At 40.8% G+C, this 27,927-nt stretch overlaps 1 protein-coding gene across 1 annotated transcript in view; it reads right to left on the reverse strand.

Moving 5' to 3' along the window:
- The window catches only part of GEMIN8 (gem nuclear organelle associated protein 8), a 37,631-nt gene extending 10,482 nt beyond the window's left edge, over nt 1–27,149 (reverse strand). Inside the window, exons 1-5 of the mRNA XM_048286589.1 lie at nt 27,036–27,149; nt 26,179–26,228; nt 22,639–22,678; nt 19,366–19,831; nt 207–453 (exon numbers count right to left, since the gene is read on the reverse strand). Of these exons, the coding sequence (XP_048142546.1) occupies nt 207–453; nt 19,366–19,831; nt 22,639–22,641 (716 nt within the window). The 5' untranslated portion in view covers nt 22,642–22,678; nt 26,179–26,228; nt 27,036–27,149. The remainder of the gene's footprint in view (nt 1–206; nt 454–19,365; nt 19,832–22,638; nt 22,679–26,178; nt 26,229–27,035) is intronic.
- Between the last annotated feature and the right edge of the window lie 778 nt (nt 27,150–27,927).

The raw sequence follows: 27,927 nt of genomic DNA on the forward strand, positions 1-27,927 counted from the left end.
CGTGACAACTGTATGTGGGTTGAATGGACTGTGAGCATTGCTGACAGACACTGTAAAAAAAAAAAGGCCAAAGAAATACATGCTGCCTTGCCAGACTCTCTCCCAAAGCCCCAAACCAAAATCTGCAGTTTGTTCTTTCAGCAGCCCAAGCTGAGGCACCTGACCCTATAGCTCTGTGCCACGTCAGAACAAGTCCAGGTACTCACAGCTTAAGGGGAATAATGGGCCAGTATTTGGGCTGCTTTTTGTCACAGTTCCTATCAAAGATCAGCTGCAGGGCAGCCTCCATTGCCTGGATTTTGGCAGCTTCAGCACCATACAGTCTCTTCATTTCTGCCATGCGCCTCTCCCCAGGTCTTTCTGTAGGCGGCTCCACAGAACGCTCCACCCTCCTGTGCAGGTCTTGATCAGCCTCCACGTATGGGTCCTCAGCTTCCAGCTGCTGCTGCCTCCCTAGACAAAGAAACCATAAGAGATGTAAATTACTGGGCTATCAACCAATCAGGTTTTATTTTACTTCTAAAAATATTATATTTTCATATTTTTGCTGTGTCTAAAAGGCCAAAATCCACATGTTCTAGGATGCAGCTGCACTCATTTTGCATAAAGAGAAATTCCTACTAAATATCATTATAAAGCCAGGCTGGAATAAATGGGGAGAAATTAAGGTGGTCTTGGAATTGAATCCTAAAACTGTAGGAAACCTCTGTATTAGTACTAGTAAGCAAAAATCAACATTGCTTTGTTTCTCCCCAACATCCACATGCCCTGAAAAAACTAAAACAACAAAACAACAAAAACCCAAAACACAACTGCCCTCCCCCTCCCAAGAAAACAGAAACAACCCAACCAAAAAATCCCAACCCCTTCCCCATACCAAAAAAATCTGAACAAAAAGGAGAGTTGTTTCCAAAATCATGACTTAGCAGCTGAGAAAAGAAACAATGCACAGGACAATGCAACTTTAGCTGAACGATAGCCAAGAGAAAATGCAATCAGTTACTACTCTGTGAAAATGAACAAATGGGTCTGTCCTGTCTGCCATTAAGTGCATTCAATGAAACACAGCTATAAGCACTGTGCCTAGATAAACTGTCCAAACTCGGCCATTTCTCAAGACTTGCAAAGTTCAAAGCTGGCAGCCTTACTCTATTGCTTTGAAGACAAACAAAACAGAACCAACATAAATGCATGCATCAGGTCTTTTAAAGAGGATTTAAAACAATTCAAGAGGTGAAACATTTGGACCAATCTGTCAATAAAAATTCTCTGTGGCAAGCCTGATTGGAAGAAAGAACTTGATTGTGCACATCCAAATTTACCTCCACTTCCTGGGTACTGCTCTGATGAAACAAACAATGCTGTGTGAAGTCAAAGTGCTATACAAAACTCCCCTCTTATGGGGACATTTCTATAAGAGGTAGAAAATCACCCGGCAGCTGAACTCAACAACAAATGACCATCCTCGAAACGGTGTACCAGGCACAGTTCACTACTATGACAGCAGTCGGGTTTTTTTAAACATCAAAAAGGACAGCATGTCCACAGGTCAGGATGCATCAGTCACACACAGGACATGCTTCTCAGTGTTTGGTGCCATGTACCTCTTCCCTCTTTCACCCTAAAGCAGAGATTTAGCTTCCACAACACACATGACATCTGCAAACCCTAACCCAAAGTTAAGTATCCTGACATTTCTGTGTCAAACATCTGCAGTTTATTTTTATACTGGAAAGTACTGTACCGAGCAGCCAACTGTCAGCCTTCCTAAAGGAATTATCCCCTGTACCTCATTCACAGAAAACAGGTATTTTAAACATATGATCAGAAACTTCAGTTTTGGGATCTGTTTGTCTGACAGACACAGAAAGCTTTTGTCCTGTCATTTGAAATATCATTCACAGTTTTGTGTTGGTCGTCAAAGGGTTTGAGGAGTTATTAGCCATTTATTCCAGAAAGCTGTTTCTGTGATTCTGCTTTAAGGGCACACCCCTGAATTAGGCTGCACTGCCAGAATTCACAAGGAAATATACATTAGAGTCCATATGTGTTTTTGGAAGAGTCAGATTTATTTGGTGTTGGGCCATTTTATCCAGAAGGTCTGAATTAAAGAAACTAACATTGCCTACAGAGGGCTCAGCACTTGGAGGACAAGGTATAGCACCCAGGCTACACCTTGAATCCCACTGAAACCAACTTCCTGGGACACCACACTGCTCACAGCTACGTAACATGCTATTAAGCACAAACTTGATGCAAATTACACTGAACAGTTTTAGACAGAAAAAAACAAACAAGCCCATGCTGGCAAACCAATGCCTCCCACTGTAGATTACACAGCAAAACTCCGGCAATGCAATGAATTGAATCCGTATTTGTTAACTCTCTTGGGCCACAAAGACAATTCCTTGTAATTCTGTGTTGCCCATGGAAATTTTTTATTCTTTTGCTCCACAGCTGCATGGTAGAGACAGCTGCTTCCTTGCTTGTTTGCTGTAGAATGCTCTCTGGTAGCTCATTGCATATACTGATCCTTAAGAAAAAATAATTTCTCTGGAGATAGATAATGAATTCTTCTGTTTGGAAATTAAATGGACCTCTAGCATAAGCTTTATGATGGATGAGTGGATTACAGTTTAGTGTGCATCAATCTCCATTTCTCAGCACAGAGTAGTTCATAAATCTGTAGATCCTAATTGTAACAATTAAAATAATAATACCCATTTAAACTCCATTGTCAGAATTATCTGATGAATGTCTGGAGTGTTTTACTTTACACTAATCAGAGGTACTGCCCTTAACTTTCTAACCTGACTTCTGCTATTCCATAGCTACTGGTTAAAAAAATCCCAGAGTGATTGTATTACAGAGTTTTAGACACATAAATCAGGTCTAGAATCCAGGCAGAGGCTTGGGACAGAAATCCACTATAGGCACCCACAGTTTTTTGCACCAAAGGAATTTGAGCACAGAACATGACAGCTGTTGCTGGTAATACCACTGCAGCTCTGTGGAATATGTTGTAGTTTCAGATCACTTATTTGTGCAGAGATACTACTGTGATAAACTCCACAGCCATAGATAAAATCATAGAATGGCTTGAGCTAGAAGGGACCTTAAAAATCATCTTATTCCAATCCCCCTGCCACAGGAAGGGACAGTGTCCCCCAGACCAAGTTGCTCAGAGCCCCATCCAGCCTGGCCTTGAACACTGCCAGGGATGGGGCCTCCAGAGTTTCTCTGGGCAACTTGTTCCAGTGTTTCACCACCCTCACAGCTGGCAGCACTATTTCCTTTTACAGACTACCAAGGAAAGAAGTCATGAAACTAAATGGGCATGTGAACTACTGCTTTTCCAAAAACAGTATTTCCAGCCAAACACAAACATAAGGAATTGATAACAGAGAAAGTATTGTCCTATTGAGATGCACACTAAACTTGCTTTGATGGGGCAAGGGCTGGGAAGTAGAACTGCTGTAATTTCCAGCAGTCTGGATTCTATCCATTACCTCAGAGTTTACTTTAAAAACAATACAAAGCAGTACAGCTTGAGCTAAATGTGCAACTACCTCTTAATCAAAAAGTCGACAACAAGAATCTGACAATGGAAATACAAACAAAATTATAAACTGTCCATAACCCTGAGCCTATGGAGACAACCAGAATTTCTCTGAAGCAAGCAACACATACTCATCAATTAAGCAGATAGTATGGTTTATCAAAACACTAATTCTCAGCCTTCAGCAATGAAGTCCCCAGCTCATTCTCAGATCAGTTTCACATTCCAAATTCACAAGCCATTGGGCTGCTAAGTTATAAAAGTAAAACAAGTAATTTTTACACAATTCTAAGTAGTTCCTCCTTCCACTTCACACAGACTAAAATAAACAGGCTTTCTTTTACAGCATTCAGCTTCAACTACTGGCAAGCTTCCCCCAGTCAAGGAACAGTATTTTGTAAATGTTCACAAGATAGGCAGGCAGCTGCAGTGGTGGTTGGTTCCTGCACAAAGGAACAGCATTGCTGACGTTTTCCCAGTTGGTCAGTTCCATTTCTTTTCAAAGATGTTCTTTCTTGAAGTGCTTTTCAAAATTAACTTATTCCTACTAAGTCCAGCTCTGCTGGGAAGTCATCGCTACCTGGCCAAAACCAGTTGGGACATCTTTTTCCAAACATAGTAAATAGAATTCTTCAACCATGAAGAAAAAAATCCAGACCTGTCATAGTTTGCCCCCAGTGTCCTGGGTAACCTAAAATGGTATTGTATTCCATATCTTCCTGTGCCCAGGAAGTGTCTCTTTAAGACCCTGGATCTGGAAATGGAACCGTGGGGCCAGCAGGTGCCGGTCTTTTTAAACTCGGGGTTGCTCAGGCAGAGCTCTCTTTTGCCTCATGGCTCTCACTCTTTGCCTTTTGTTCTTGCAGGCAGAGAGCTGAGGCTCCCCTCTGGTTTTCTTTTGTGTTTTTTTTACGAGGCAGGCAGGTGTTCAGCCATCTCCAGGAGAGCAGGGCCCCATCACACATAACAGTGACTTGGGAAGACAAACTCTATCACTCCAAATGTCCCCTCCTTCCTTCTTCTTCCCCCCACTTTATATACTGAGCATGATGTCAGATGGTCTGGAATATCCCTTAGGTCAGTTGGGGTCACCTGTCCTGGCTGTATCTCCCCCCAGTCCACCATGCCTCCCCAACTTCCTCACCAGCATGGCAGTAGGAAAAGCAGAAAAGGCCTTGGCTCTGTGTAGGCCCTGCTCAGCAATAACAAAAACATTTCTGTATCATCAACCCTGTGTTGAGTGCAGATTTGAAACACTGCCCCATACCAGTCACTGTGAAGGAAATAAACTCTACCCCAGCCAAAACCAGCACATCTACCTAACTCATACTATGTCCTGTGCCATCATCAGTAATTCTAGGCCTTATGAAAGAAAGTTTTCGATTCCTGTTTCTCCCTTCACCACTTTTCCCTCTTTTTATGGGTGACTTTTAATCTGGCATGTAGTAGCTGAAAAGTGAACAAATACAGACAACTACCTCCATCCTCAGGGACTGCCAAAAGCAGGAGAAACAGTAACTAGTATTAGCCATTCACTGCATTTCGGCCTTCATAGGCACACAAATGATCTCTTACATATTTTCAGCAAGACTATGACCTAAGCCCTTCAAGACATAAGCTATTTTCCCCATAGGTCCTTAGAAACTCAGATGCCTTGTTTCTTATTTTATAAAAAGGAAAGTGCCACACACTTTTTGTAAGTTTGATCCACTTTACATTTCTTTCTTTCTTTGTGATATCCTTTGAGAAGCTTAAGTAGTAATAAAAAAATAAAATTCCTGTCCAGAATTTATCCTTCTCTTATTAAAAGAAAAAGAAAAACTCCAACAAAACAAAGAAAATAAAACAACTTCAAAACCAAAACCCAAGGAAATTCCCTCCATGGAAGTCTCCATGGAGAGACTTTGCAACATTAAAAGGAGATAGAAGTAGAGAGGGTAATTAGTAATTATCTATGTCAGATTTTTAATGAAAGATTCATACCCAGCATTGTGTGATTTCTTGTACCATTTTTAGCTCTCAGTATTTATACATCCAACCCCCAGCTCACTGGAGCCTGTGATCATATGGCATCTGACAACATTTCTTATTCAGACATTCTTCCCCACAGGTCTGTAGGTGCCCACACTCAGCAGCCTGCCATGTGCTGCCCCACACAATGGTAGGTAAGGTAAGAAACCAAGGGCTTGCTCCTCCCAAGCATTAAATACCACTACTGACTTTCAGTTGCTTGCTTAGTTAATTAACATACTATTTTTCAAGGAAATACTGCACTTTCTCCAGTCTTGATGTGTTTTTAATTTTCCATGATTTCAGACTGAACTATACCCTGTTCACATATTTGTCTGTTTATTTTAAATGATGAATTATTTTCTGTTACTGCTGTGTGTGCACTTTGCAAGCTTTTTCATCTTAAATGCTACCTGAGCTGATCTTGAGCAGCCCACACTAACAGTTAAAACCACTACTCATTTATACTGATTAAAAACTCCTAGTTCTCTTTTTGAATGCCACTTCCCACGAGCCTATCTGCTGTGTTAAGTGTTCTGCCCACATAGGCTCCTCCATGCAAAATGCCAGCTTCTTCATCTTCCTAGAAAAGCCAAATACCTTTATCATAAACCTACATAAGAGGTTTTTTTGAGGTGATAGAATCAGACCATTTTATTGCGCCCATACTTTCATGAAATGGGTATAACATGGGGAAGATCAAGATCTTTGCCTCAAGGAATTCCACCAAAACAGGGATTTAAATCAGGATTTGTAAACAGGATATTCAAGGAGTTTAATTTCTGCAGAACTCTGCAAAGCTCTGGATTTCCAGAGGGCTGGAATCTCAAGTACTACTCTTTATCAAGTGCAAAGCTTTGCAGAACAAGAGTTTCCATCAGTGGGAGTCTGCAAGATACAACCAATTGTGACTTACCCCCACATCTATAAAGATAAAATATTCTTGGTTGCTAAAAACAGTGTGGTCTTGCTTGCTGGAGGGTTCCTATGGAACACTAAGTAACTTACAGAAATTGTGGAAACATGCTGAAAGAGAATGATGATTTTATAGCAGAATCAACAGCCTTGTTCTAGACATAAGCTGGTTTGGGGAAAACAGACTTCTTTTTAAACTTATTCTTAAATTTAAAACTTTGTGCTTGCAAAAGGTGTACAAAAGGATTCCCCATGACACCATGTAACTTTCCCATTTTTAACAGAAGTCTGATCTCCAAAGACAGCTAGGCCTTATCTTACTATGCCAGCAGTCTCATCTATACAGAAAAATCAAATGCTGTAGCTGACTGGAAAACACTGACTTGGAATAAAAATTACTTTTGGTGGGAGTAATTGCCTGCAATGTTAAGCTTTCGGTCACCAGTCATGATGACCATGAAAGAGAACTACCAAAAATGCTGAGGATATGAAAGCTCCAAATATCTACACTGACAAAGTTTCCATCTGCTAGTTGAAGAGTGAATGAGTTAAAAGAAATGGACTATTTCACCACATATATCTACAAGCAACGCAATATTCTCAAGAAAAAAAGAAAACTTTCTCTTACAGGCTTTGAAGTAAGAGCAGATGTGATTCCTTGGCAAGCTTGTGGCAGTCTGAAACCATGGTTCCATGGACATTTTTCCTTCCTCAGCTACAAAAGCAGCTTATGCAACTTCTGCTCTCCTCCCTTAGCTGCGTACTCCAGCTCCCAGGCCCCTCACGGATGATGTTACAATTGTCTAAGGGGCAACACAAATAATCCTACAAAAAAAAAAACAAAACCAGTCCCCCCAAACAAACAAACAAAACCCCAAAACATTGTATTAGTTCTAGTACAGTTCAGTGCCCTGGAAACACCAGAGCAGGAGTGAATGCATAGGAAGAATTGCCTGGCCTGGCTTTGGCATCAAGACGTGTTTACTGAAGCACAGCTCAACTGAAACCTATTGGTAACAGCAGGAAATAATCTCAGGTAAGAGAGTGGACTCCCTCAGACAGACTCAGTTGCAACAGGCTGTCTAAACAGACAGCAAGCAGATTTTGCAAATCTGAAGTACTCCAATACCTACTCTTTCACTCTTTCAATTTTTCTACACATTTTGAAGAGGACAGTTCTGTAGAAACAGGGCAAAACTACTTACCAACCCAGCAAGTGGAGAAAAACTACCTTTGAAATAAAAATTAATAGAAACCAAGAAAGCAAGATTAGAACGAAGGTGGTCCACTTTCAGGTTTGCTACTTAGTGGTATGTGTCACTTCCAAATTAATTAACCACATGTCTCACTGTAATTAATCTGTAAAATGAATCTAATAATTTAAAGAATTAATTATCTCACATTATTTTGTTATTTGCGTTAAGTAACTGGCAGAAAGTTATACAGCTAACTGGAGAATAAAGAAGCCGATTTCTGTTTTAGAAATAGGATTAAAACCCAAGAAGGATTGTTGTGTGGTCTCCAAAACAAACTGCCAAGGATCCTACACAGAAATAATATAAGCCTTCATGTCCATATTTACATTAGCACTAGGCTACACTGGTTACTGCCCAGCTAAACATCAAATCACCTTTCTTTTATTTTTCTTCTATTACCTTGCACAGTGAAACCCTTAAAAAGGAATATTTTTAGCCCAACCAGAAAATGCACTGAAACAATTAAATCCCAAGAACATGAAACAATCAGCTAGTCAGTTGGAACTTCAAATGAAAGCCTGCTCTAGAAATTTGATTGCTCTAAATGTAATTCATAATCAGGGATTTGTTGATGAAGGCTAGAAAACACAGAGGTGAGCCCTGTGCAATCAGGGGTCTGTATCACACCAGAGGCACCAAGGTGTCTGTATGCTGGTGCCATCTGACAGAATTAAACTGATAGGAAGTTGCTGACTGACCACTGCTTAGAAATTAGTACAGGATCAGGCACTGGCAGCTGCCTCTAGTAAGGATCAAGTCTACTTCAATAAGATTAAATACAGACCAGCTGACTCTGCACTCCCATCCCCCAAAACAACTCCAATCTGTTACTGATGGCAACAATGCTGACACCAGACAAAGACAACACTGCTAGAGTAAACAGAAGGATTACTTAAATCTATATATAACTATGTCTTCACATACATTTATGGCACAGTCTGAGGAAACTGAACAAAGAAATGTTAAAATTTAAAAGTGTTACTTTAAAAGCAAACCAGAACACTGAAGAAACATGAGTTTCACAATAATTTTTTATGTGTACCCTGAATAGAAATTAAACACATGCACTTGGAAGAAAATGCTTCACGATGCACTGAGCCGCTAGACAGCTAAATAATACTGAGTTTGGTGCTTTCAGGAAAAAAAGAAAGAAAGTAGCCTGTGTCAGTCTTCTAGATCAAACTCACAAATTTGAACTTCACACTGAAATTTCTTTGATTCCAGATACACTACAGTACTGAATTCAAGTTTGGTTTATTGTTTGATATGAGAAAGCTACTTTATCAAAAACACTTGAAAAACATTTTTTTGGAGAGCAACCTGCAACCATGTTGCTGATTTTCTGGAAGGAAGTATACTTAGGCTATGTAGTGACCTTTCAGTTAACTGCCAGGTCCAAAATTCAGTATTACCACAGACATGCAGAATCAAATAACAAGGTCTAATCCGGAGAAAATTAATTTCAGCAAGTAAATACACTTTTCCTCCATGCTGCTATGTGTGCTGCCCGACCAAGAATTTGGGAAGAGACATCTGGAAAAAGGGTCATACTAAAGGAATCAGTGAAACACATCACAATTTGTGAAAGGAAGGGCTGAGGGGTAGCTTTGGAAACCTAAGTTTACCTATGACCTTCTGAATTTCTCATTGCTCATTTCAGCATTCTAGTAAATTAAATTAAGTATACTTAAACACAAGGGAAATTGCTACGCCCAGTATTAAAAACGCAACAAAAAACATTGGGGAAATATGCCAGAAGAAACCTGCAGATGTGCATTTATTGTACCTTCCACATAACGGGAATGTTTGACTTCAGAAGTAGTTCCAGGGTATGGTGTTGGAGCATGAGTCTGAGCACTCTCTTTTAAAAGAGACAGCTGGCATCCCACCTGGCAGAAAGTTAAGTTGTACTTCTTAGTACTTGGGAGCTCCCTATCTCCTCTCTGTTACTTCAACAGGATAATTCATACATGAATGAAGTATTTCAGTGACTTTACATGAAGCCCATCTAGTCTGACAGCCTGCTCATGACAGAGCAGGGCGTCAGTACCTAACGCCAAGGGAAGGATGCAAAAGCAGGGAATACAAACCCCTACACATCACCAGCATCACCGAGTAGAAATGGAGAGATCAGAAAAATGCAGATGCTTCTTCCTGCACTCCTCCAAAGCCAGCCAGCTGCTCTGCGATCTACCACCTCAACACCTCCTCCATCAGCATGTTGCAGATGATGCAATCTTCACAGTCTGGACTCTTCTACATTTACCAGTGGCCAAAAATCCCAAGGAAATAACAACTGATGCATTTTAAAGTGAGTCTTCCAACGCTCACCACAACCACATCAGAAATTGCAGACCTTCTAGAAATCAAGGTATTCTGCAGGGCTTGTACAAAGTGAGAACAGCAGCATTGGTTTTAGCATTTGAACAACCACAGAAAAGTTGAGGCCCAGCATGCTCTTTGGAGACCTACATTACTTGGCAAAGTTACTACAATTTCTGTGAATACAGAGCTGACTTTTAGAGCAACAATCACTTCAGCAACTACAAATGAAATTAAACCCAGGAGATTCTTAGCCAGCTAAATTTGAACAATAACACTCAAAGGTGTAACACCCCTGTTATTTATTTCAGTAAAAATACCCATTTAAGGTTTAGCCTTCATTTTTTTTACATTACCTCTATGATTTCAGTGTACCAGAGCAGTGTTCTGACAACTTCAGACACTTGTCCTTGGAAATACCGGGGGAAATTCTGACAGCTACATAAACAGCTTTGGGTACTTTGGAGGCCAGCACGAATTGTAACAATTGTAACACTGATGAACAGCTGGATTGATCTGTACTGGGTACTTCACAAGTGTGTCTCAGTATGTTACCATACCAACATTCTCTATTTTTCTGAGCGACAGGGAAATGCTATCACCCCTGTATTAAAGGTCAAAATAAACAGAAAATGGACACAAATTCCTAGAGCAGGAGGTGTTCTAGATTCCTCAGAGTAAGCTTCACAGCAAATGACATCACAAGGTGGCACAGGTGCTCAACCCAGTCACTGGGAAAGACAAGAGGGACAATGTTCCCCTGTATCCTTAGGGTTCAAAATGTATTATCCTTTGGGTATAAATGACTAGCTTTTTTCTTCCTGGAAGGCATATGTGAAAGACAAAGACTATTACTTGGGATATTTGTTTCTGAATTCCACCTATGCCATAAGCTTTTGTGGATCTAGTCCCAAGTGGCACTCTCAAGGCTGTGACAAAGTCGGTACAGGCCACCCAAGTCTGAGATGGGTGGCCTAACAACCTCTGTCTCTCACTTGATTTTTAGCATCCAAGGAAATGAGTTTTGAAAAGACCCAGGCAGATGGAAGTCTCCGAACTGTCAGTTTCTGCCATGCCAGCACCCACATTTCCCTAATGACAAAGGATGTGAATTCCATCTGGATGCTTCTGATAAAACTGAGGCACAGTGAGAGGTGCTGAAAAGCAAATGGTGCCTCTGAAATCTTGGCATTAACAACACCCCATTAAAACTCGCAGGGGTAAATTATGTGTCTCCAAGCAAATCTGTCTGTACAGGGGATTTGCTTTATAACAGAGAGACCTAAAAGGTGTAACACTCAAGGGATTTTGCTGCCATGCTCTGTTGCAACTTCTGAGCAGATTTTGTAGATCATGAGTGTAGAAAGCAGACATCATCATTACATCAATTTTTACCTTGGTGTCTGGCATTTGGTTTTCACTATTACTCCAGTGCTGAATGCCTTGAAATGAAACATCCTTTCTACAACAAAAGCTCCCCCAGTAGATATCAAAATAGGTTGTGTAAGGAAACACTTACTTCATAGCCCACAATGTCACTGTCCACTTACAAGGTTGAAAGTATCACACTAAAGGCAGGTGAATTCAGATTTATCAGCAGAGATCTAAGATACAGCTCTCTCCTAATAAAGATCATTTAGAGATCCAGAAATGCTGCATGTGGCACCCAGATGGAACCAGTAGTTGAGGAATTTTAGGGGAAAGTGCATAAACTGTGAAGACAGACTGCCCAAGCTGAGTGATTAGCACAGAGATGCTTTTATGCCACTTTTCCCTAGAGCTGTGTCTGTCAGCATGGTCTCACCTGCTCTTTTCCACAGCAGCTGCAGCTGCTTTCACGGGCTTCCCTGCAGGGACAAAGAATGAAAAGGAGACTAGAAGAGCCACTCAGAGCAGCTGTAGATGCTAATGGAATAAGCAAGCAGGCAAACCTGCCTTCAAAAAACTACCAGCACCAGTTCTGAGTGTAAGTAGTGTCTGCATCTTCCCACAAGAAACTGTTTCCACATGAAGCAATCTTCCATAACAGCATTCTGAAAGGAATTTTCACTCTTACAATAAGACTGGGGAAGGATTCCTTGTTCCACATGTGGCCTCAGCCCTGGAGCCCACCTGTTGGTTCTTTGCTAAAACTTTGCAGAGCCCAAATATGTCACAGCAATACCTTCAATCCTTGGAAACCTCACGGACACAAAACAGGCACTGACACTCTGTGTGATCTAAAACTGAATTACCACATGTATTTTCTTTGCAAAGAGAAAGTTCCAATGGCTGATCCATCAGAGCAAGCTACTGACCTGTTTCCATGGGATCCTTTTGTAATCAGCAACTACCAAAAAACAGTTATCAAATGCATCTCAGATGGTGAGGAGCAATGACTTGTCTCTCCTGTTTTTATTCCTGTATCCTCATGACAAGTCCAGTCAGAAGGAATTTTACCATAGCACTGATTTACCAGGGCAACAACAATACAAGATTACCAGACTTCTCTTACTGACTCACGAACAACTTAGGGATAATAGCTTTCTGGGAGAAAGATTAGCTGAAATTCTGTATTTTTTCAGCAAAGATGTTGTCAACAAGATGCATTTTGCAACAGGGATGACAACTAAGTTAACTGTTAAGCAAAAGGTCTGTAAAGAACAATCATCTCAGATATACTGTTCATTATTCTACCACTGGAGGCTTTTGCTTACTTCCTGCTGAGGTACTCAAAGTCCCTGATAAAGATAAATAAACTGAAACTTTCAACCAGCCCCCTAGTGTATGTACTGTCTCACTACAATAAGAGGAACACATAAGGCAGACAAAGGGTGACAACTTCAAACACAGGTTTCTGAAGTTTAATATGTATTTTCATATTAAGACAGCATTCTTCGTTTCCATCAAATGTAAGAGGAAGTAGAGGTGTTCAGCATCTTGGCATTCCTCTTAAAGTATCAACTACACTACAGTCACACTGAGTCACATGTGCTTCTTCTCCCACACTCCCAGCTATAAACCTGCTGTAACTCGAATACCAGTACTCCACAGCATGCTTAGAAAGAACTAAGACCAGTACAGCCACTGGCAGGTAGGGAACTGGCATTCCAGGTCCCAGCTCCACTCAAGTCTCCAGGCTGCATACACGGGAGCTTGATCCACAGAATCCACAGATGCCACCTAGGAGCTGAAATCTGTGGCATCCCTTAGCAGAAAACAAAAAGCCTGGCCTTGTTCTGGTGTACTTTCAGGGGCTGCCAACACTGTCAAACAGGCTCATTCTGAGGCATGTACAAATAAGAAAGACTTTACATATAATTTCCAGATATATGTATTAACTCCCCCCAACTCTCCAGAACACACAGCAGAGGATATCCATTTCTGACTGCCTCTGGTCTGGCGACACCAAAAGCGCAGTTTCCTCAGCAGCACCTCCAGCTTTCTAATGTCTCTCTTTCATTACTTCCTGCAGCAGCAACACATAGGTTCACACAGCAAAGCTACACATTCTCCTAAGCTCGAATTCTGTCTCTAGCGTAGGATCCAAGGACATTTTCTTGACTATCAGATATCTTACCTATGGCTGTGTTTCCAAATTCATAAACTTTGTATAAAGATAACCTGGTCTGTCATGAAACATGTAAAACTGTGCCCAACTGTTGCTCTCCAGACTAATTTTGCAAGTAGAGATTAGTTTTCAATATGAAAGCAGTGAAAATTGTGGCACTCTTCCTTGTTTCTCTAGTAAGGAGGCATTTTCTCAGTTGTTCCAGTTGCTTCCCATACCAAATAACACTACCTCTATGCTGGACACAGTGTGTGCACTTGAGAAGATTCTGCTGCTACACAACAAAAGGTTCAATCATCAGGATCAGAGATGTGGTACAAAAGGAGTAACTTTCACATTGCTTCTTCAGTTCACAAAAGAACGTGTTTCAAAAGCATCTCTCAAGCACCCACACATATTGCAGAGAGCGCTCTTATTTCACAGGCATTTCTCAGAAGCTTCAGCAACTCAGCTTCTGAAGACTGTGGCTAAAGTTCATGCCAAACAAGGCTTTTTGGTTTGTCAAAAAGTTTGTCAACCAAGGCTGTTAAAGCCAGGGAAGTTGAGTAGATATGTAAAAGTTCACCATCCACACTGCTTGGACAGTTTAGGGTAGGGAAGAAGAAAGAAAAAGAAACGGTGGGGACCAGGAGTCTTTAGCTCAAGAATTTGAGCTACAGTCTTATGAAGAAAAGGCAGACTAAAAACAGGAAAAAGCATTTACCAAAAGTGAAGGAAAGAAGGAAAATATGGTGGCAAAACCCCCAAATCAAAGTCTATTTGCCACGAGGCACGCAGGCTTTAAACAAAACCAAAAGCTTCCTGGATCTGGTACGATTCAAACAAGTTACAAAACATGGAAAATTCCATTACTTCCTCTTCACAGAAGAGGCAGAGGCAATTATCATCTTTCAGAGAAAAAGAAACCTGAGGGAAAAAGCCTACAGACTGCAGTTTTGAAACAAACATCTTCATTCACCATTTCCTTTCATTTCTAAAAAAATATTTTCCATCTAGCATAAAAAATTTTAAGTCGAGACATTATTTTTGGGAAAAGCTGGAGGGTATGCGTGGGCAATACAAACAGAGGCTTTAATGGAAAAAACTAGTCACAGCATTAACAAATGACAGACTATTATCCTTCAGTAATGAACTGACATGATGGTACTTTCCCCTTGCTTTTCTCTGTTTTTAAAGAAAGGATTCTGTGTCCTGTTAACTACTACAGAATGGTTCTCAATGTACTTGCAATGCTGTATTCACTCAATTATAGTAGAGACTTTCTCTTATATTCAAAAGGAAACAAAGAAAAACTATATAAGGACAAACTACATGTTTCAAAGGCTAAATTTAAAAGTGTAATAAAAATGTGCAATTAGACAATTTACAGAACTGTTAGGTTTGTGAATCTTCCTTTCTTGGTTTTTGCCCTTTTAATTCTTGCAAATGTAAAAAAAAGCAACTTACTGCATTCTGTCCTTTACATCTAGGATGCCTGGAGAATCTGCTCCCATACCTAGGTCTGACCGGTATGATAAGTCAGGAAAACAACTTCATGCTTTTCAACTGCCAGAGGGAAAACTTAAATGCAACCATAAACATTCCCAAGATGCAGAGTGTATTTGGATCACCAGCTACATGAAGAACCAGAACAACAGACCAGCCTGACAAGAAAACCATCCGAAAAAGAGAATCACTATATAATTATGATTGCATATGAAGAAACAAATGAAGAGGAATTAAAACTGTCTGTAAGGCATTTTAACCAAATGCACCATCTATCTAAAATATGAGATAAGTTTGTAGTGCATTAGTATGTCTGAGTTCATAAAGCCTCAGCAAAACTTTGGTCATAATTACTTCTGGGCATTCCAGGAACACGTAATTGACTACAACACATGATACAATATAAAAACTAGTAAGAAATTGATGTGACTTCAGAGACAAAAAAAAGATTTTTTTAGAAGAGGTTGGTTGTGAACTATATCACTGCAGAAGTGTTAAATCATGCAGCAAGCTTGCCAGTTTCAAAGCCCTTACTTTGCAAGTCAGCCAATCACTGCAAATGCCCACCGTGAAAACAAAACAAAAAATCCTACAGAAGTTAGGAATCTGCTTCTTCTTCAAGTTGGTGGCAGCTACCAATAAATGAAATAAATCTGAAGTTTTCTTCTTTGGCTAGTCTGACACAACTCTTTCTCATCTTTGAAGGTTTTCTATTTGCAATTAGCATTAAGGCTTGTATGTCACTATCTAGGCTCAAATGCCTTTCACAGAACCATGGAATCCCAGAATCATTAAGGTTGGAAAAGACCTCCAAGATTGAGTCCATCTCATTCCCACCTACACCTCAGGCCTATTTAAGTCTTTCACAGTTAAAGGTTCCAAGATCTTATCCCCTGATGTCTGTGATCATTTACCTCCAGCAAGTTCTAGCTTAGCCATTATAAATGAAGAGTCTGACATCAGCTAGGATTCCTTTTAATCCATTTGATTATCCTTCTACATGCTGACGAGATATCTGTGGGTGAGGAGTGGGAACCAGCTATATCTCATTTGAAAAATCAAGACTCACTACACATGTCCAAAATAGCTGCATTAATGTTGCATAGTATTTCCTAATTTTGGATGGCTAGAAAAACACCAAACTAATGGAGGTCATACTTCACAAAGATTAGTATCCCCTTCCTTATGTGCCAAATTCCCCTTCCTATTTGCCCCATTGCTGCTCTGTTCCCTTGTGACTCACACTTCATTAAGCTGCCCATAAATGTGAATCAAACTCTTGCAAACTCTGCTTTAAAAAGAAGAGCAAGCTATGTGTCTTCTCCCAAGTGAGTACCAGGATGCAGTGGTCAGAGGATGTGAATTCCACCTGGAGCCCCTTACTGATGCCAGAGGAAGAAAACATGAGACACAATCTTCCCCTTAATGTTCCCTAACGACTGGCTTTTGCTTTAACTGATCATCAAGGTCTCTATTGGTATTCCACTGTAGCACATCCAAACAATCTCATTCTTTTTAAAGGCTATGTAAAACTCTTGCCTCACCCTTACAAATGTCTCTTTCATACATGGAGGACTAAATTGCAGGAATTACTGAGGTTTATGCTACCCAAGTTTCTCTATAAATCTGCTCCTAAGGTAGGCATGCTCAGGACATGCAGTTTGGGATTAAAAGGAAAAGGCAGTAAAGAGAAAAGACTCAAGTAACTGTGGGTTTCTTCGGCGGATGCATTATCTCAATCTTCTCAAGCATCAATACAGAATGACAACTGTTCTTAAACACAGTATGAAAGATATAACGTGATATAGCATCATAATGGATTGCTTAATGAACCTCTAAATTTAATTTTGTTCATAAACAGCAATCAGGGAAATTAATAAAACTACCTCTTAAAGTAGAGTAGTAGTGCCTTCAACACAGTCTCCATACCAGCTTGTTTCCACATCATCAGGGAAATAATGATTTTCCTCTCCTCCTGCTGCTTATGTTTCTTGTTTTGAGAAACTTCAACAGAATAAAAGAATTATTTTATTCTCCTTTTCCCTCACCATGCAAGAAAAAATTATTGCCGAAAAAGATCATACTGTATTTTTAATTACTCACAAAATTAGCATTTAGAAAGCACCATTCACCCTAGATTTCTATGTCACTTTTAAATTTCATTTAACTCAAGTACTTGTTGACTTTTTCATGCTTTGAGGAATTATAGATGCTTACTTAGTAATATCCTCACTTTATCAGGGAAGCTACTAAAAAAAACTGAGGCATGCAGTAGTGAAAGACCAGAGCCTGCTTGAATTTGCATGAAGATCTGCAATAGTGCCTCTGAAGTGCATGGAGTTACACTCATCCAGAACTAGGTTACTACATAGCACACAGCAGAGACCAAATCATTCCAAAAGGCTCCAAGTACCACTGTGATGGAAGGAACAAAAGCAAAATCTGTATTCTGAGTCACAAACCTCTTTCCCAATTCACCTGCTCATCATAAAGAATCAAATCATATTTTTAGAAAGAGCAGCCAGTGAGGGGTCAGGAAGAGACTAAATAACTTTACCAAGGTCATACAGGATATTTGCAACAGAGAACATCTCTAAGCCCTGATTTCCCAGTTTCCAGGATGCCACCTTATATCAGTCACAAACCTTTAAACACCACTAATCATAATAGTTAAAATAAATAAAAAAAAAAATGTTCTTCATTCCCAGAAGTAGCCCAGTGTCTTAAAGCATCATGTACCTCATCAAAGAACATTTCAAGAGAACATCAAGCTGATTCTGCAAATGAATGATGAGAAAAAGATTCGTGTCAGGCATGAGAGGAAATATGTGTGCTAATGTCTTTACAAACAATTTGATGGGTGTTAACGTCTTTGATATGGGTCTTAATGCCTCTACTGACTTTGGGCAGCAGGTTCATTACCGGGACCAGGCAGCTTGGCTCCTGAAGTAGACAAAGCTTCGCACAAGCCTCAACTTCTGAGCTTTGGGGTAAAACAGTAGGTTCAACAGGGGGATATGGGGTAGCCAGTTCGGGAAGGCTGCACCTTCCTAGTACCACAGCCAACGGGGAAAGGAAGAGGGCAACATGCAGCCGGGAGTTAGGGTAACAGGGAGGCTGTGCCCTCCAAAACACTGAGAGAGAAAACCCATGGGCGTGTGCTCTGGTGGACTCTCCCTTTATTCCAATAAAGTTGAAGGACTCCTCCGTCTCCTTTTCGGACATAAACCTCTGGCATTGGTGGATTTTCCTGACAGGCACTACCACAGAGCTCCTTAACTCACTTCCCTCTGCTAACTACATCAACTGTGCATCACACTGATGAGAACTGTGAAGTTGTGTTGTTACAGCTCACCCTCTGATACCTGCTGATCAAAGAACTTAAACCACTTTTTCTTTCCCTTCCAATCACTGCCTTTATTACACGTTTTTAGAACATTGTCTCTTTCGGAGAAGCGGAGAAAGCTCTATTAAACATTCATTCTAGGTATTTCCTACTGAAGTCATGTGAGGAAAGTTCTTTTTATCATGCTGCTTTCTTAAAACAGATAACAAATTTATCTGCAACATCAGTATAAGTAAAGTGTCAATAAAGTACAGAATAATCCTTTACCTCTTATAAGAATTTCACAGAAACAAATATCACTAATAATTCAGAGGATCAAGATCTGAGAAAAATCTTAAGGCTTTGGCTTGCATTCCCTACCAAAGGACCTGGGTCCAGATCAAGATGCAAAACAAAGAGAAACTTGTGGTATAGTACATAATGAAGAGGATGCAGGGGAAAAGAAAAGAAAGGGTCATGAAACTTTACTGTCTGGTTAGCCAAAGAATAACAAACAAAATGGCTGCTCCATGCTATAAAACACATTGAGGCTTACTCTAGGGTTCAGGGATGCAGTGAAGCATTTCCTGTGGGTTCCCCCCTCAGACATACAGCATATTAACTAGATTTAACCGTAACAATTCTGGAGCTTTTTTCCTCAGCAATGAAGATTAATATTGTCTTCTGGACAGAAGTGTTATTCTCTTTGCAGTCATAATTTTCTCTCTCTCACTGAAAACGTTCAAAACATTTTCTGAAACTTACTTCTGATGAGTGGTACTTAAGTGCACCCATCAGTTCTGCCTATTTCATTTTGGTTGGCTGGCTCACTTGCAGTGCCTGTTTCTGTGAATTCTTACAAAACCTGTAAATGCTGAAGCCATCCAGCACTCAATGTTATGGCCACCAAATACCACAAAACACAGAACAAGCATAGACTTACGCAGCTCTTCTCGGTGCCTCTCTGTCTCTGCAAAGAACTGGCGAAGCTCCTCTGTGATCTCCATATTGCTCAAGTCATATTCTATCTCCCCTTCAGACTCAGAGTCTTCCTCCATTTCAGAGTCCCTTTCAGCATCCTCTTCCATTTCAGAATCCTTGTCAGCATCCTCCCTCTCCTGGTAGGCACCTGTGTACTGCTGAGCTTCTGAATAATATGGAGCTCTGACATGTGGTCTACAGCTGGAAGAGTAGTTTTGGGTATATGGGAGATCATTCCCACCCCAATCTGAGTAGTGGCTGCTTGAAGAGGCTGCAGCAGGATGCCACGGATGCCACGGCAGGTGATAAAAGGACTCCATGGCTTTCCTGTAGGCTTTCTGGTGCCTACGCATCCAGCGCATGGCTAAGTCATAGTGTCTCCAGTACCTCGTGTACACTTTCTGAGTGTACCACGGCTCGATGTCTTCCTGTGGCCAAAACACATGGGGAGGGGGAAAGAACACAAAAAAATCAACCACACACCACAGCTCCAATGCTCCCCCCCCCAAAAAAAAGGAGGTACAAAGAGAGAGAGAAACAAAGAGGGGAGCAACTAAATGCAAGCACAACGCTGCCTTTTAATCCTTAGTCATCCTTTACCTATGACAGAACATGGAGATTTGAAAAACAACATGTGTGAGCACTATGCATGTGCACCACACCTCATTACTCCTACAAGAGACTGTTTTCGCATCAACACAACTACCAGTGAAGAACTAGAAATAGAGAAGTTGTAGAGTTCAGAAGGTATTTTCCAAGTGTTCATGCTACTACAGTGGGAATCAGTTCTTTTTAGGAAATACACTGTGTGGATATATTCCACAATTCCTTAGACACTCACATGAGTTGTGAGAACTGAATCACTCCAAGGTGTAGCTATTGCAAGCTATACCTGATTTCCAAATTCACAGACAGAAAACACAAGAGATTAAAATTCCTCTCTATTAAACAAATGCATTCATTTTTATCCAGTAACGTATTTCCTCCAGTAATGTATTTCCTCCATCTGCCTGCCAAAATTTCTCAGGAAAGGTCAAACAGCAATTCAGACAAGTTCATATATCCACTGTGGCCTCAATCAAAACCAAGACTGTATTTAGCCAAATGCAAGCTGCCAGTAAATCTCCCTTTTGTATCCATCACCAACCAGAACATGAAAAGAGGCAATAAAGTGCCACTGATAAAGTACAGAGAAAAATAGCTCTATAGAAGGAAACATACTGTAACACACCTTCTCCTGTCTTCCAGCTAATCTTAGTTTTCCTTAAAAAAGTTTCATGCTGTTTGGATTTCACCAGGAATTACAAAGCCCAACAGTCTCTCTAGCCTTAAGCTCCCTTCATAGAAGCCATTTCATCTCCCCCCTCATCCTACTCTCAAAAAGCAGGGTAATAGAGGATCTTAAAAAAAAGCCATAAAGTAGACTAGAGCCTAGAACAAGTAAACTAAATAGCAAATATTTTCTTGCTTTCCCTCATGTCTTAATTTCCATAGAAAATCTTTTATCTGGACTACAACAGAATGCCTCTACTTTAAATTGGAAAATTTTAATTAAACCATTTTTTGGCAAACACTCAAAACTATGGCAAAACTAGCTGAGGTTTTCAGACATGAATGTAACATTTACAGTCCTTTATTAAGGTTGGGTTTTTTTGTTTGTTTGTAGTTTTTTTTAGTCACAGGACAAAAATCCTTAAGTCTGTTTTCTTGATCTGCACTGGCAATTTGGTCTCCTTAAAAGAATGATTCTCTGGGGGAAAGAAATCCCAAGGCAAAAAAGAAAACTCAAACCAAAAAATACTTTCCATTTAACACTATCCAGAGAGGCTAATTTATTTTACTTATATTTGTTTCCACTTTCTGGTTCTCAGACAATAATGCAAATGCTAGTGAGTTTAGACTAATAATTGCAACTCTCATGATACACTTCTTTCTGGAAAATGGAGCCCATCATTGCATAAGAGAGCAATGCTGTATCTTTTTAAGGTCATTGCTAAGTGCTCTCAGAATCAAAATACCTTCAGCTAATAGAGTACATAAAGAAAACCCTCCAAAACAAACTTGCATTCCTTAAGGTATTGCTGATCAAAACCTGCAACCTATTTGTGAAGGGCTGTGTAGCTCAGTTATTGTGATTTAAAAGTGCAGACAACTCATCCTTCCTGAAAAGAAAGAATTCATGGAGATGAAACTTCACTGATATTCTCTTCTTGGTCTAACACTGCACTGCTACACCACCATGCATTTTGGAGCATTTATTTCCAAGATGAGTGGGTAGAAGGAAAGCATCTGCCTTCCATATGGAATTTCTTCATCCTTAATCATCCAACTACCTAACAGCCAGGATGAACAATGTTTTATTTACTGCTTCCCTTTGCTTAAGAATGTCACACTGACTCCTCATCCTTCAGCAGACAGATGAGAACGTCCTGTTATCAAATCTGATACATTAACAGGTTACTTTTAAAACATTTTGCCTATTTTCTTCCTTAAAAATGAAAATACTTTAAAATCGAGTTTTGAAAGACCATGAAGCTTGACACAAGCAGGTATCTCCTACATTCTATATATCTGCAAAGAAGACAATATATTCTTTCAAAGCTCAAAAATTATCTCCAGTTCTTCTAAAATGTTTCTAAAAAGGAACTTGATGACATTACTGAAAGCTCTGGAATCGAGTTGGTTGATTTGTCTGGCTGACTAGCTCCAGTTGTTAATTTAGGGGAAAGGAAGACAAAAAGCCAGTTCATGCAGACAGAACTATGATGCTGGTGCTTGTCCAACTACTTTTTGTGAGGTTTTTTATGTTGAAAACGACCCTTGAAAACCACTCTTACATTTGAATTTTAAAAATACATCTGTTAAAAAAGTAATTACAGACATGTTTTACATTGGGGTGGAAAAGGGAAAGGAACACTTTTAGTCTCACTTAATTCTGTGTCTGTGCTTTTTCAGCTGTGGAATAAATGGAAATAAGAGATTTCCTCAAGGAAACAAAAGCTATAAATCTAAGGCAAATGATCAGAGTCCTCTGTTATTCTCCTGTTATTTCTCTGGAGTCTTCCCAGGAGTAGACAAATCACGCATTGTTGTAATCTGAATTCTATTTTCAAAGCAATTTAGCTACTTCTAATTTTTACATGTCTGCACTCACAGTTCAGTAAAAGTGTTTATATGCATTTTATATATAAAATGAGACTAAGTTATCACATAGAAACCTGTAAAGATCTCTTACCATCTCTTGTGGAGTTTGTTCTGGTGATGATCAAGGTGAACTAGAAAAGAAAATAGTAGCCTTTTAATTCATAAAAATATACATATTAAGGTGGTCACAGGCACTGAATGTATTTTTTGTTACATTTGAGTACTATGACCTACAGCTGTTAAATATCCCTTCTCTGTTGTGGCGAGTTGAAGTCTCTTATTTATAGATTTTGATTGGCAGCAGTAAAAATCCAATTCTTTAGAATTCCCCGCTACAGGAAGAAAGCTAAAAGGGAGCCTTCTACAAAATGCAGTCTAAAATGCTGGAACTGAACACTCCTCCCATTGCTCTTCTCCTTCTTTATGCTCCCACAACCTTTATTTTCCAAGTTAATGCCAAACAAAAATCATAAACTTAAAGGAAACAAATTGTTCTTACTTTTTAGCTGTGTCTGCACAGGTACTTGTATAAAAAAAACAAATTATTAAACCCATCCTGATTCCACTCATGCAGTAAGGTTTCTGTTTAACCAGTGGTTTTGACCACATACAGCCCCTTCTTTCTCTTTTTTTTTTTCCCCTCCAGCATCTGTTCCTGCCTCCCATGAAGAAAACACAGGTCAGTTCAAGTTGCAACCAGATTTTTTAAATGTGAGGAACAGGTTTAAGGAAGAGGAACAGCTGGACAGGAAAAAAATAAAAAAGGGAAAAATAGTTGTGGGGGTAGAAAGGGAGAACAAGAGCTCTACAGCCACCACGCAGGATTTATAATCACCAACATTTTAGTGTGGTTTACCAGTATGTATCACTGAGAAATATTCTTAATCTCCTCTTATCTGACAATTATTTTATTACACTAATAGGTTAGCTGCTTCATTCACATATTTCTCCTGACATTCTCACCCTCAACTTGAACTTTATTTTAGGTGAGTGCCAGTGAAAAGTAACAGAAATGGAGTACACTAAAATACCTATTGCTACTCTTACGATATGGTCAAATGCTATTCCCAGAAACACTGGAATATAGCCAAGACAGCACTTAAAACTGTTATAGATTTATACCAGGATAACACCAGGGTTTTTCAAAATGCCTATGAATATAGTACATACACTGGTTGTGTTCTACCTCACATTTAACAATACTGATTAAAGATAACTTTCTTAAGGTAAGCCACATGGCATGAAAGCAGAATGGAATGGTCAGAGAAAATGCAAATCATGCAGCAAACACAAAAGCAAATGACTGTCCTTTCCAAACCCCAGAAGCTCAAACCCTTGGCAACACCAATCTGTCTGCAAGAAGCCCCGCATACAGGAGCAGTCCCACTCCAGTTGATGGGACAATTCATGCCAGCAAAGGCTGCAGATTCAGGCATTAGGCAACCAAAGCATGTGAGTCACTGGATTCTCTCCTGCCTGCTCGGAGGAAGAAGGAAACCCAGCACTGAGATAACTGCAAAACACTGCAGTGACTTCTAACACTCAAACCCCCCCCACACATAAAGATTGCTGTGCCATCCCTCTTTGTGCATTTCAAATATCTCATTTCCAACCATAGCCTGCTTCAAAACTTTTATCTCCTCTCTCATGATGTACACATATACTTTTTGTCTCTTTCCCATATACATCTAAATACTGTCAAGGTTGCCATAATGTTATTTTCTCATACTTAAAAACCTAAGCCCATGGTAGCTGATTCATTAATTTTCCACTTCAGAAAAGTAGGTGTGTCTAATATTCATATTAACTCTAATTCCTACACAGCAAAAAATTCATTGAAAGAGCTTCAGAATAAACAGAAATCAGGATTGAGCTTGATGTAAATAATTTTTTAAAGCAGTAATTGGTAAAGTCTGATATTTTATTATTAACACACAACATGTACATATGCTTTCTGAAAGGGAAGGAGTGGAAAATCCCTGGCAAAACCATCCAACTATATTAGTTTACCAAATATGAAAAACCTGTTTTGCCAAACACAGAAACTTTAATTACTTTTATAAATTATTTATGAAACATTATACTACAAATATAAAGCAGAGCATAAAAATGCTGCGAGGACACTAAATTAAAAAATGAGTTTGTTTTATTTTCAGTTGAATTACTCTTCCAAAACAAACTACATAAAATATGAAACATGACAAGCAGCAGAAAATAAATGTAATAGTTCTACTTCTACAATTTATACTTAAAATAATAAAATATGAACCAACTGAACATATGAAACTCACCAGCAGATGTACAATTTAAAATAGGAAAGAGATTTGTTTGCTTATACTGATCATTAATGATGGAAATATTTTTCTACTTCCTTTTCCAGGTTTTAAAATATTTCTCCACTGAAAATGAATCAGGGACATACTCCCTTTCATCAAAACATCTGTCCCCTTACCCCTTGAGGCAGCTGAGCATTAATGAAAATAAATAAATCTGATGACAGTGTTTAAATTCCCTTGGAGCCAACAGAAATTGAGACAATGTCTGTCATACAGTGAGACACACCTCAACACACTGGGGTTTACAACTTGGTAAGTCCCACTCTGGGACAGACTAGTGGTGTGTTGGATACAGTGTGGCCACATGGAGGTAACAGGGAGAGCCCCAAGCCCAGTGCAGGATCACTGAGGGTTCCACTATTTAGGACATCCATTGACACAAGATTAACTAACCTGTTGCATGACGTTATGGTAAAAAACATCATATGTTATTAAAGGAAGGTGGAATTTCAATAAATTCAGCAGGTTTCAACAAAACACATGAAAACAAAGCTTTCATAAAAAAGCCAACTATGTTTGAAGTGACCCAACAACAGCCAGCTGACCAGCCCCTCTGCCCACTGCTGCTTTTGTCCCTGAAGCGAGAAGTGCCTTCAGTCAGGCCAGAGCTGCCCTAACTCAGTATCCAGTTTCTGGCAATGGCTATTAAGAGATACTCAATAAAATGTGACACTAACATATTTATACAGGAATTACTTTTCCAGGTACATTTGTCCTGATTTCAGCAAGTGGTAGTTCAGACACTTTTTTTTTCATCTCCAAACTGGTTTTGGCATTTAAAGCCAAAACCCCCATGAGTTATAGGTGTTTCCAATAAATCCCCTGGCAGTAAATTTCACAGTTTAGGGATTAAACACAATTTTCTGCTGTATATTTTGAACTCACCCTAGTACATACTAGCTAAAAAAATGTGAACATAACAACATCAATAGTGTGCATTCTCCCATAAACACAGGTTCATTTTATACTTCAGATGCTTACTCTTGGTGCAGAATTATCACCAGAAGAGGGAAATGTCTGAAAAGTGGTCTAATAGTCTGTGCTTCAGATTAACACTGTGCATTGCTATGGCGTTAACTTTAATACCGAAGTGCCCTAGTTATAGTCACGCAGAAACACAAGCCTGTGATTGCTGGGACAGTTGGCAGCAAGTTATTTCTCTTCAAATGAAGGGGTAAAAATTCCCAACACTATACACTGCATTCTGGTTTGTGAATGGCTGTAAATACTTGTCCAGCACTTAGGATACAGTTATGGCTGCTTCTCATCCCAACAGGAGCGCTATGAAGACCCACCTATCACTCTGATGTCCACATCAATGTCCTTAAAGCAACAGTAGCAACTCCTGTGAATGGAAGGGAAACAAATTAACATCATGCAAAAAATAATGTTCTCAAACTTCAACATATGTACTACAGCTCTTTTGGCCTGATCAGAAACCGAGGCAGTGTAATCCATTGGGCCTTCCCAAAAGAGGTTTGTTTATTTATTTTTTTTTTTTCTCCCTGAGCTCCAGGCCATAGACCCAAAAGCTATTTCGGCCAAAAATGAGAGGGGAAAAAATGAAATGCTAAAAGCTGTACAATTATCAGTAGCCCAGTTAGCTTATGTTTCATATATAGCTGGTCAGTTTAGTCATAAACAAGGAAGAGGATAAAATTTCTCCTGTACAGCTTTTGAAGGCATAAGTAATTTCCTGGTCGCACAGATGTCGTGTCTAGACCCCGGCAAGTGGCTTAAAGGGCTCGCAGAAGCGATGAGCAGCTCTCGCCTCTGCAAACAGGGCACACAATTATATCCAAAGGCTGGCAGGAGCACAGGCCTTGTGCCCCAGGCTGCCCCCGGCCCCAGCGCACAGAGAGCCGCTCTCGCCCGAGCTCCCTCCCCGCCGCCTCAGGCCCGGGGCCGATAAACTGCAGAGAAGCGGCAAAATCCCGCGCCCGTACCGGCGCCACCCCCACCGCCCGGCGCCACAACCACCGCCCTTGGCCCCGCCAGGCGCCCGGGCTCCCACATTTCCCACCCGAGCCCTTCGCTTTCCCGCTCCCGCCGCCGTTTCGCCCCGGCTGCCACCGCCCTCAGCCCGGCCCCCTCCCCGGGCGGGAGACCCGGGCCGCAGCCTGCGCGGGGGCACCGCCGTCCCCCCACCCACCCGGGCAGCGCGGGGCTCCGGCGGGCGAGGGCAGCCGCGCACAGCCGCCTCCCGCGCTCCCTCGCTCCCTTCCGGCAGGGCCGGCGCGGCTTCCCTCGGCGCGGCTTCCCAGGGCGCTTCCGCCCGGCGCTCCCCGGGCCCGCGGCGCCATCGCGTGGTGTTATGGGGAGGCGCCGCCGGGCCCCGCTCCCCGCAGCCGCCCCATGGAGCCGCAGGCCCCTCACGGAGCCGGCGCTACGAGCTCACAGAGTCACAGGATCAATTAGGTTGGGAAAGACCTGCGAGATCATCGAGTCCAACCTATGACCGAACATCACCTTGTCAACTAAATCGTGGCACTGAGTGCCACGTCCAGTCTTATTTTAACCACCTCCCTGGGCAGTCTATTCCAATGTCTAATCACCCTTTCTGTGAAAAACTTCTTCCTGATGTCCAACCTAAATCTCCCCTGGGACAGCTTAACATTATCTCTTCTCGTCTTGTCACTTGTTACCCGGGAAAAGAGACCAAGAAGAGACCTCCCTACAGCCTCCTTTCAGGGATTTGTAGAGAGCAGTAAGGTCTCCACTGAGCCTCCTTTTCTCCAGGCTGAACACCCCCAGCTCCCTCAGCCACTGCTCACAGGACTTGTGCTCCAGACCCTTCACCAGCTTCATTTCCCTACTCTGGGAAGTTCTGAGTTCCTGCTGTCCCACCTGACCCCCAGGTGCCATCTCCAGTCCCAGAGCACACACAGTGCTCACCAAGCTGAAGTGTTACTCAAAACACGCATGCGCTGCAGTGGTGGTGTGGCACTGCCATACTTTACCCTCTGGTTATTATTTTTTCCATAATTCTTAACTTTCTGTTCAGGTTCTGTACTGAGCTAGTATTTTCACGGGACTGTGTGTGA

This window comes from Corvus hawaiiensis, chromosome 2 (genome assembly GCF_020740725.1).
Source record: "Corvus hawaiiensis isolate bCorHaw1 chromosome 2, bCorHaw1.pri.cur, whole genome shotgun sequence".
Taxonomy (NCBI): Eukaryota; Metazoa; Chordata; class Aves; order Passeriformes; family Corvidae; genus Corvus; species Corvus hawaiiensis.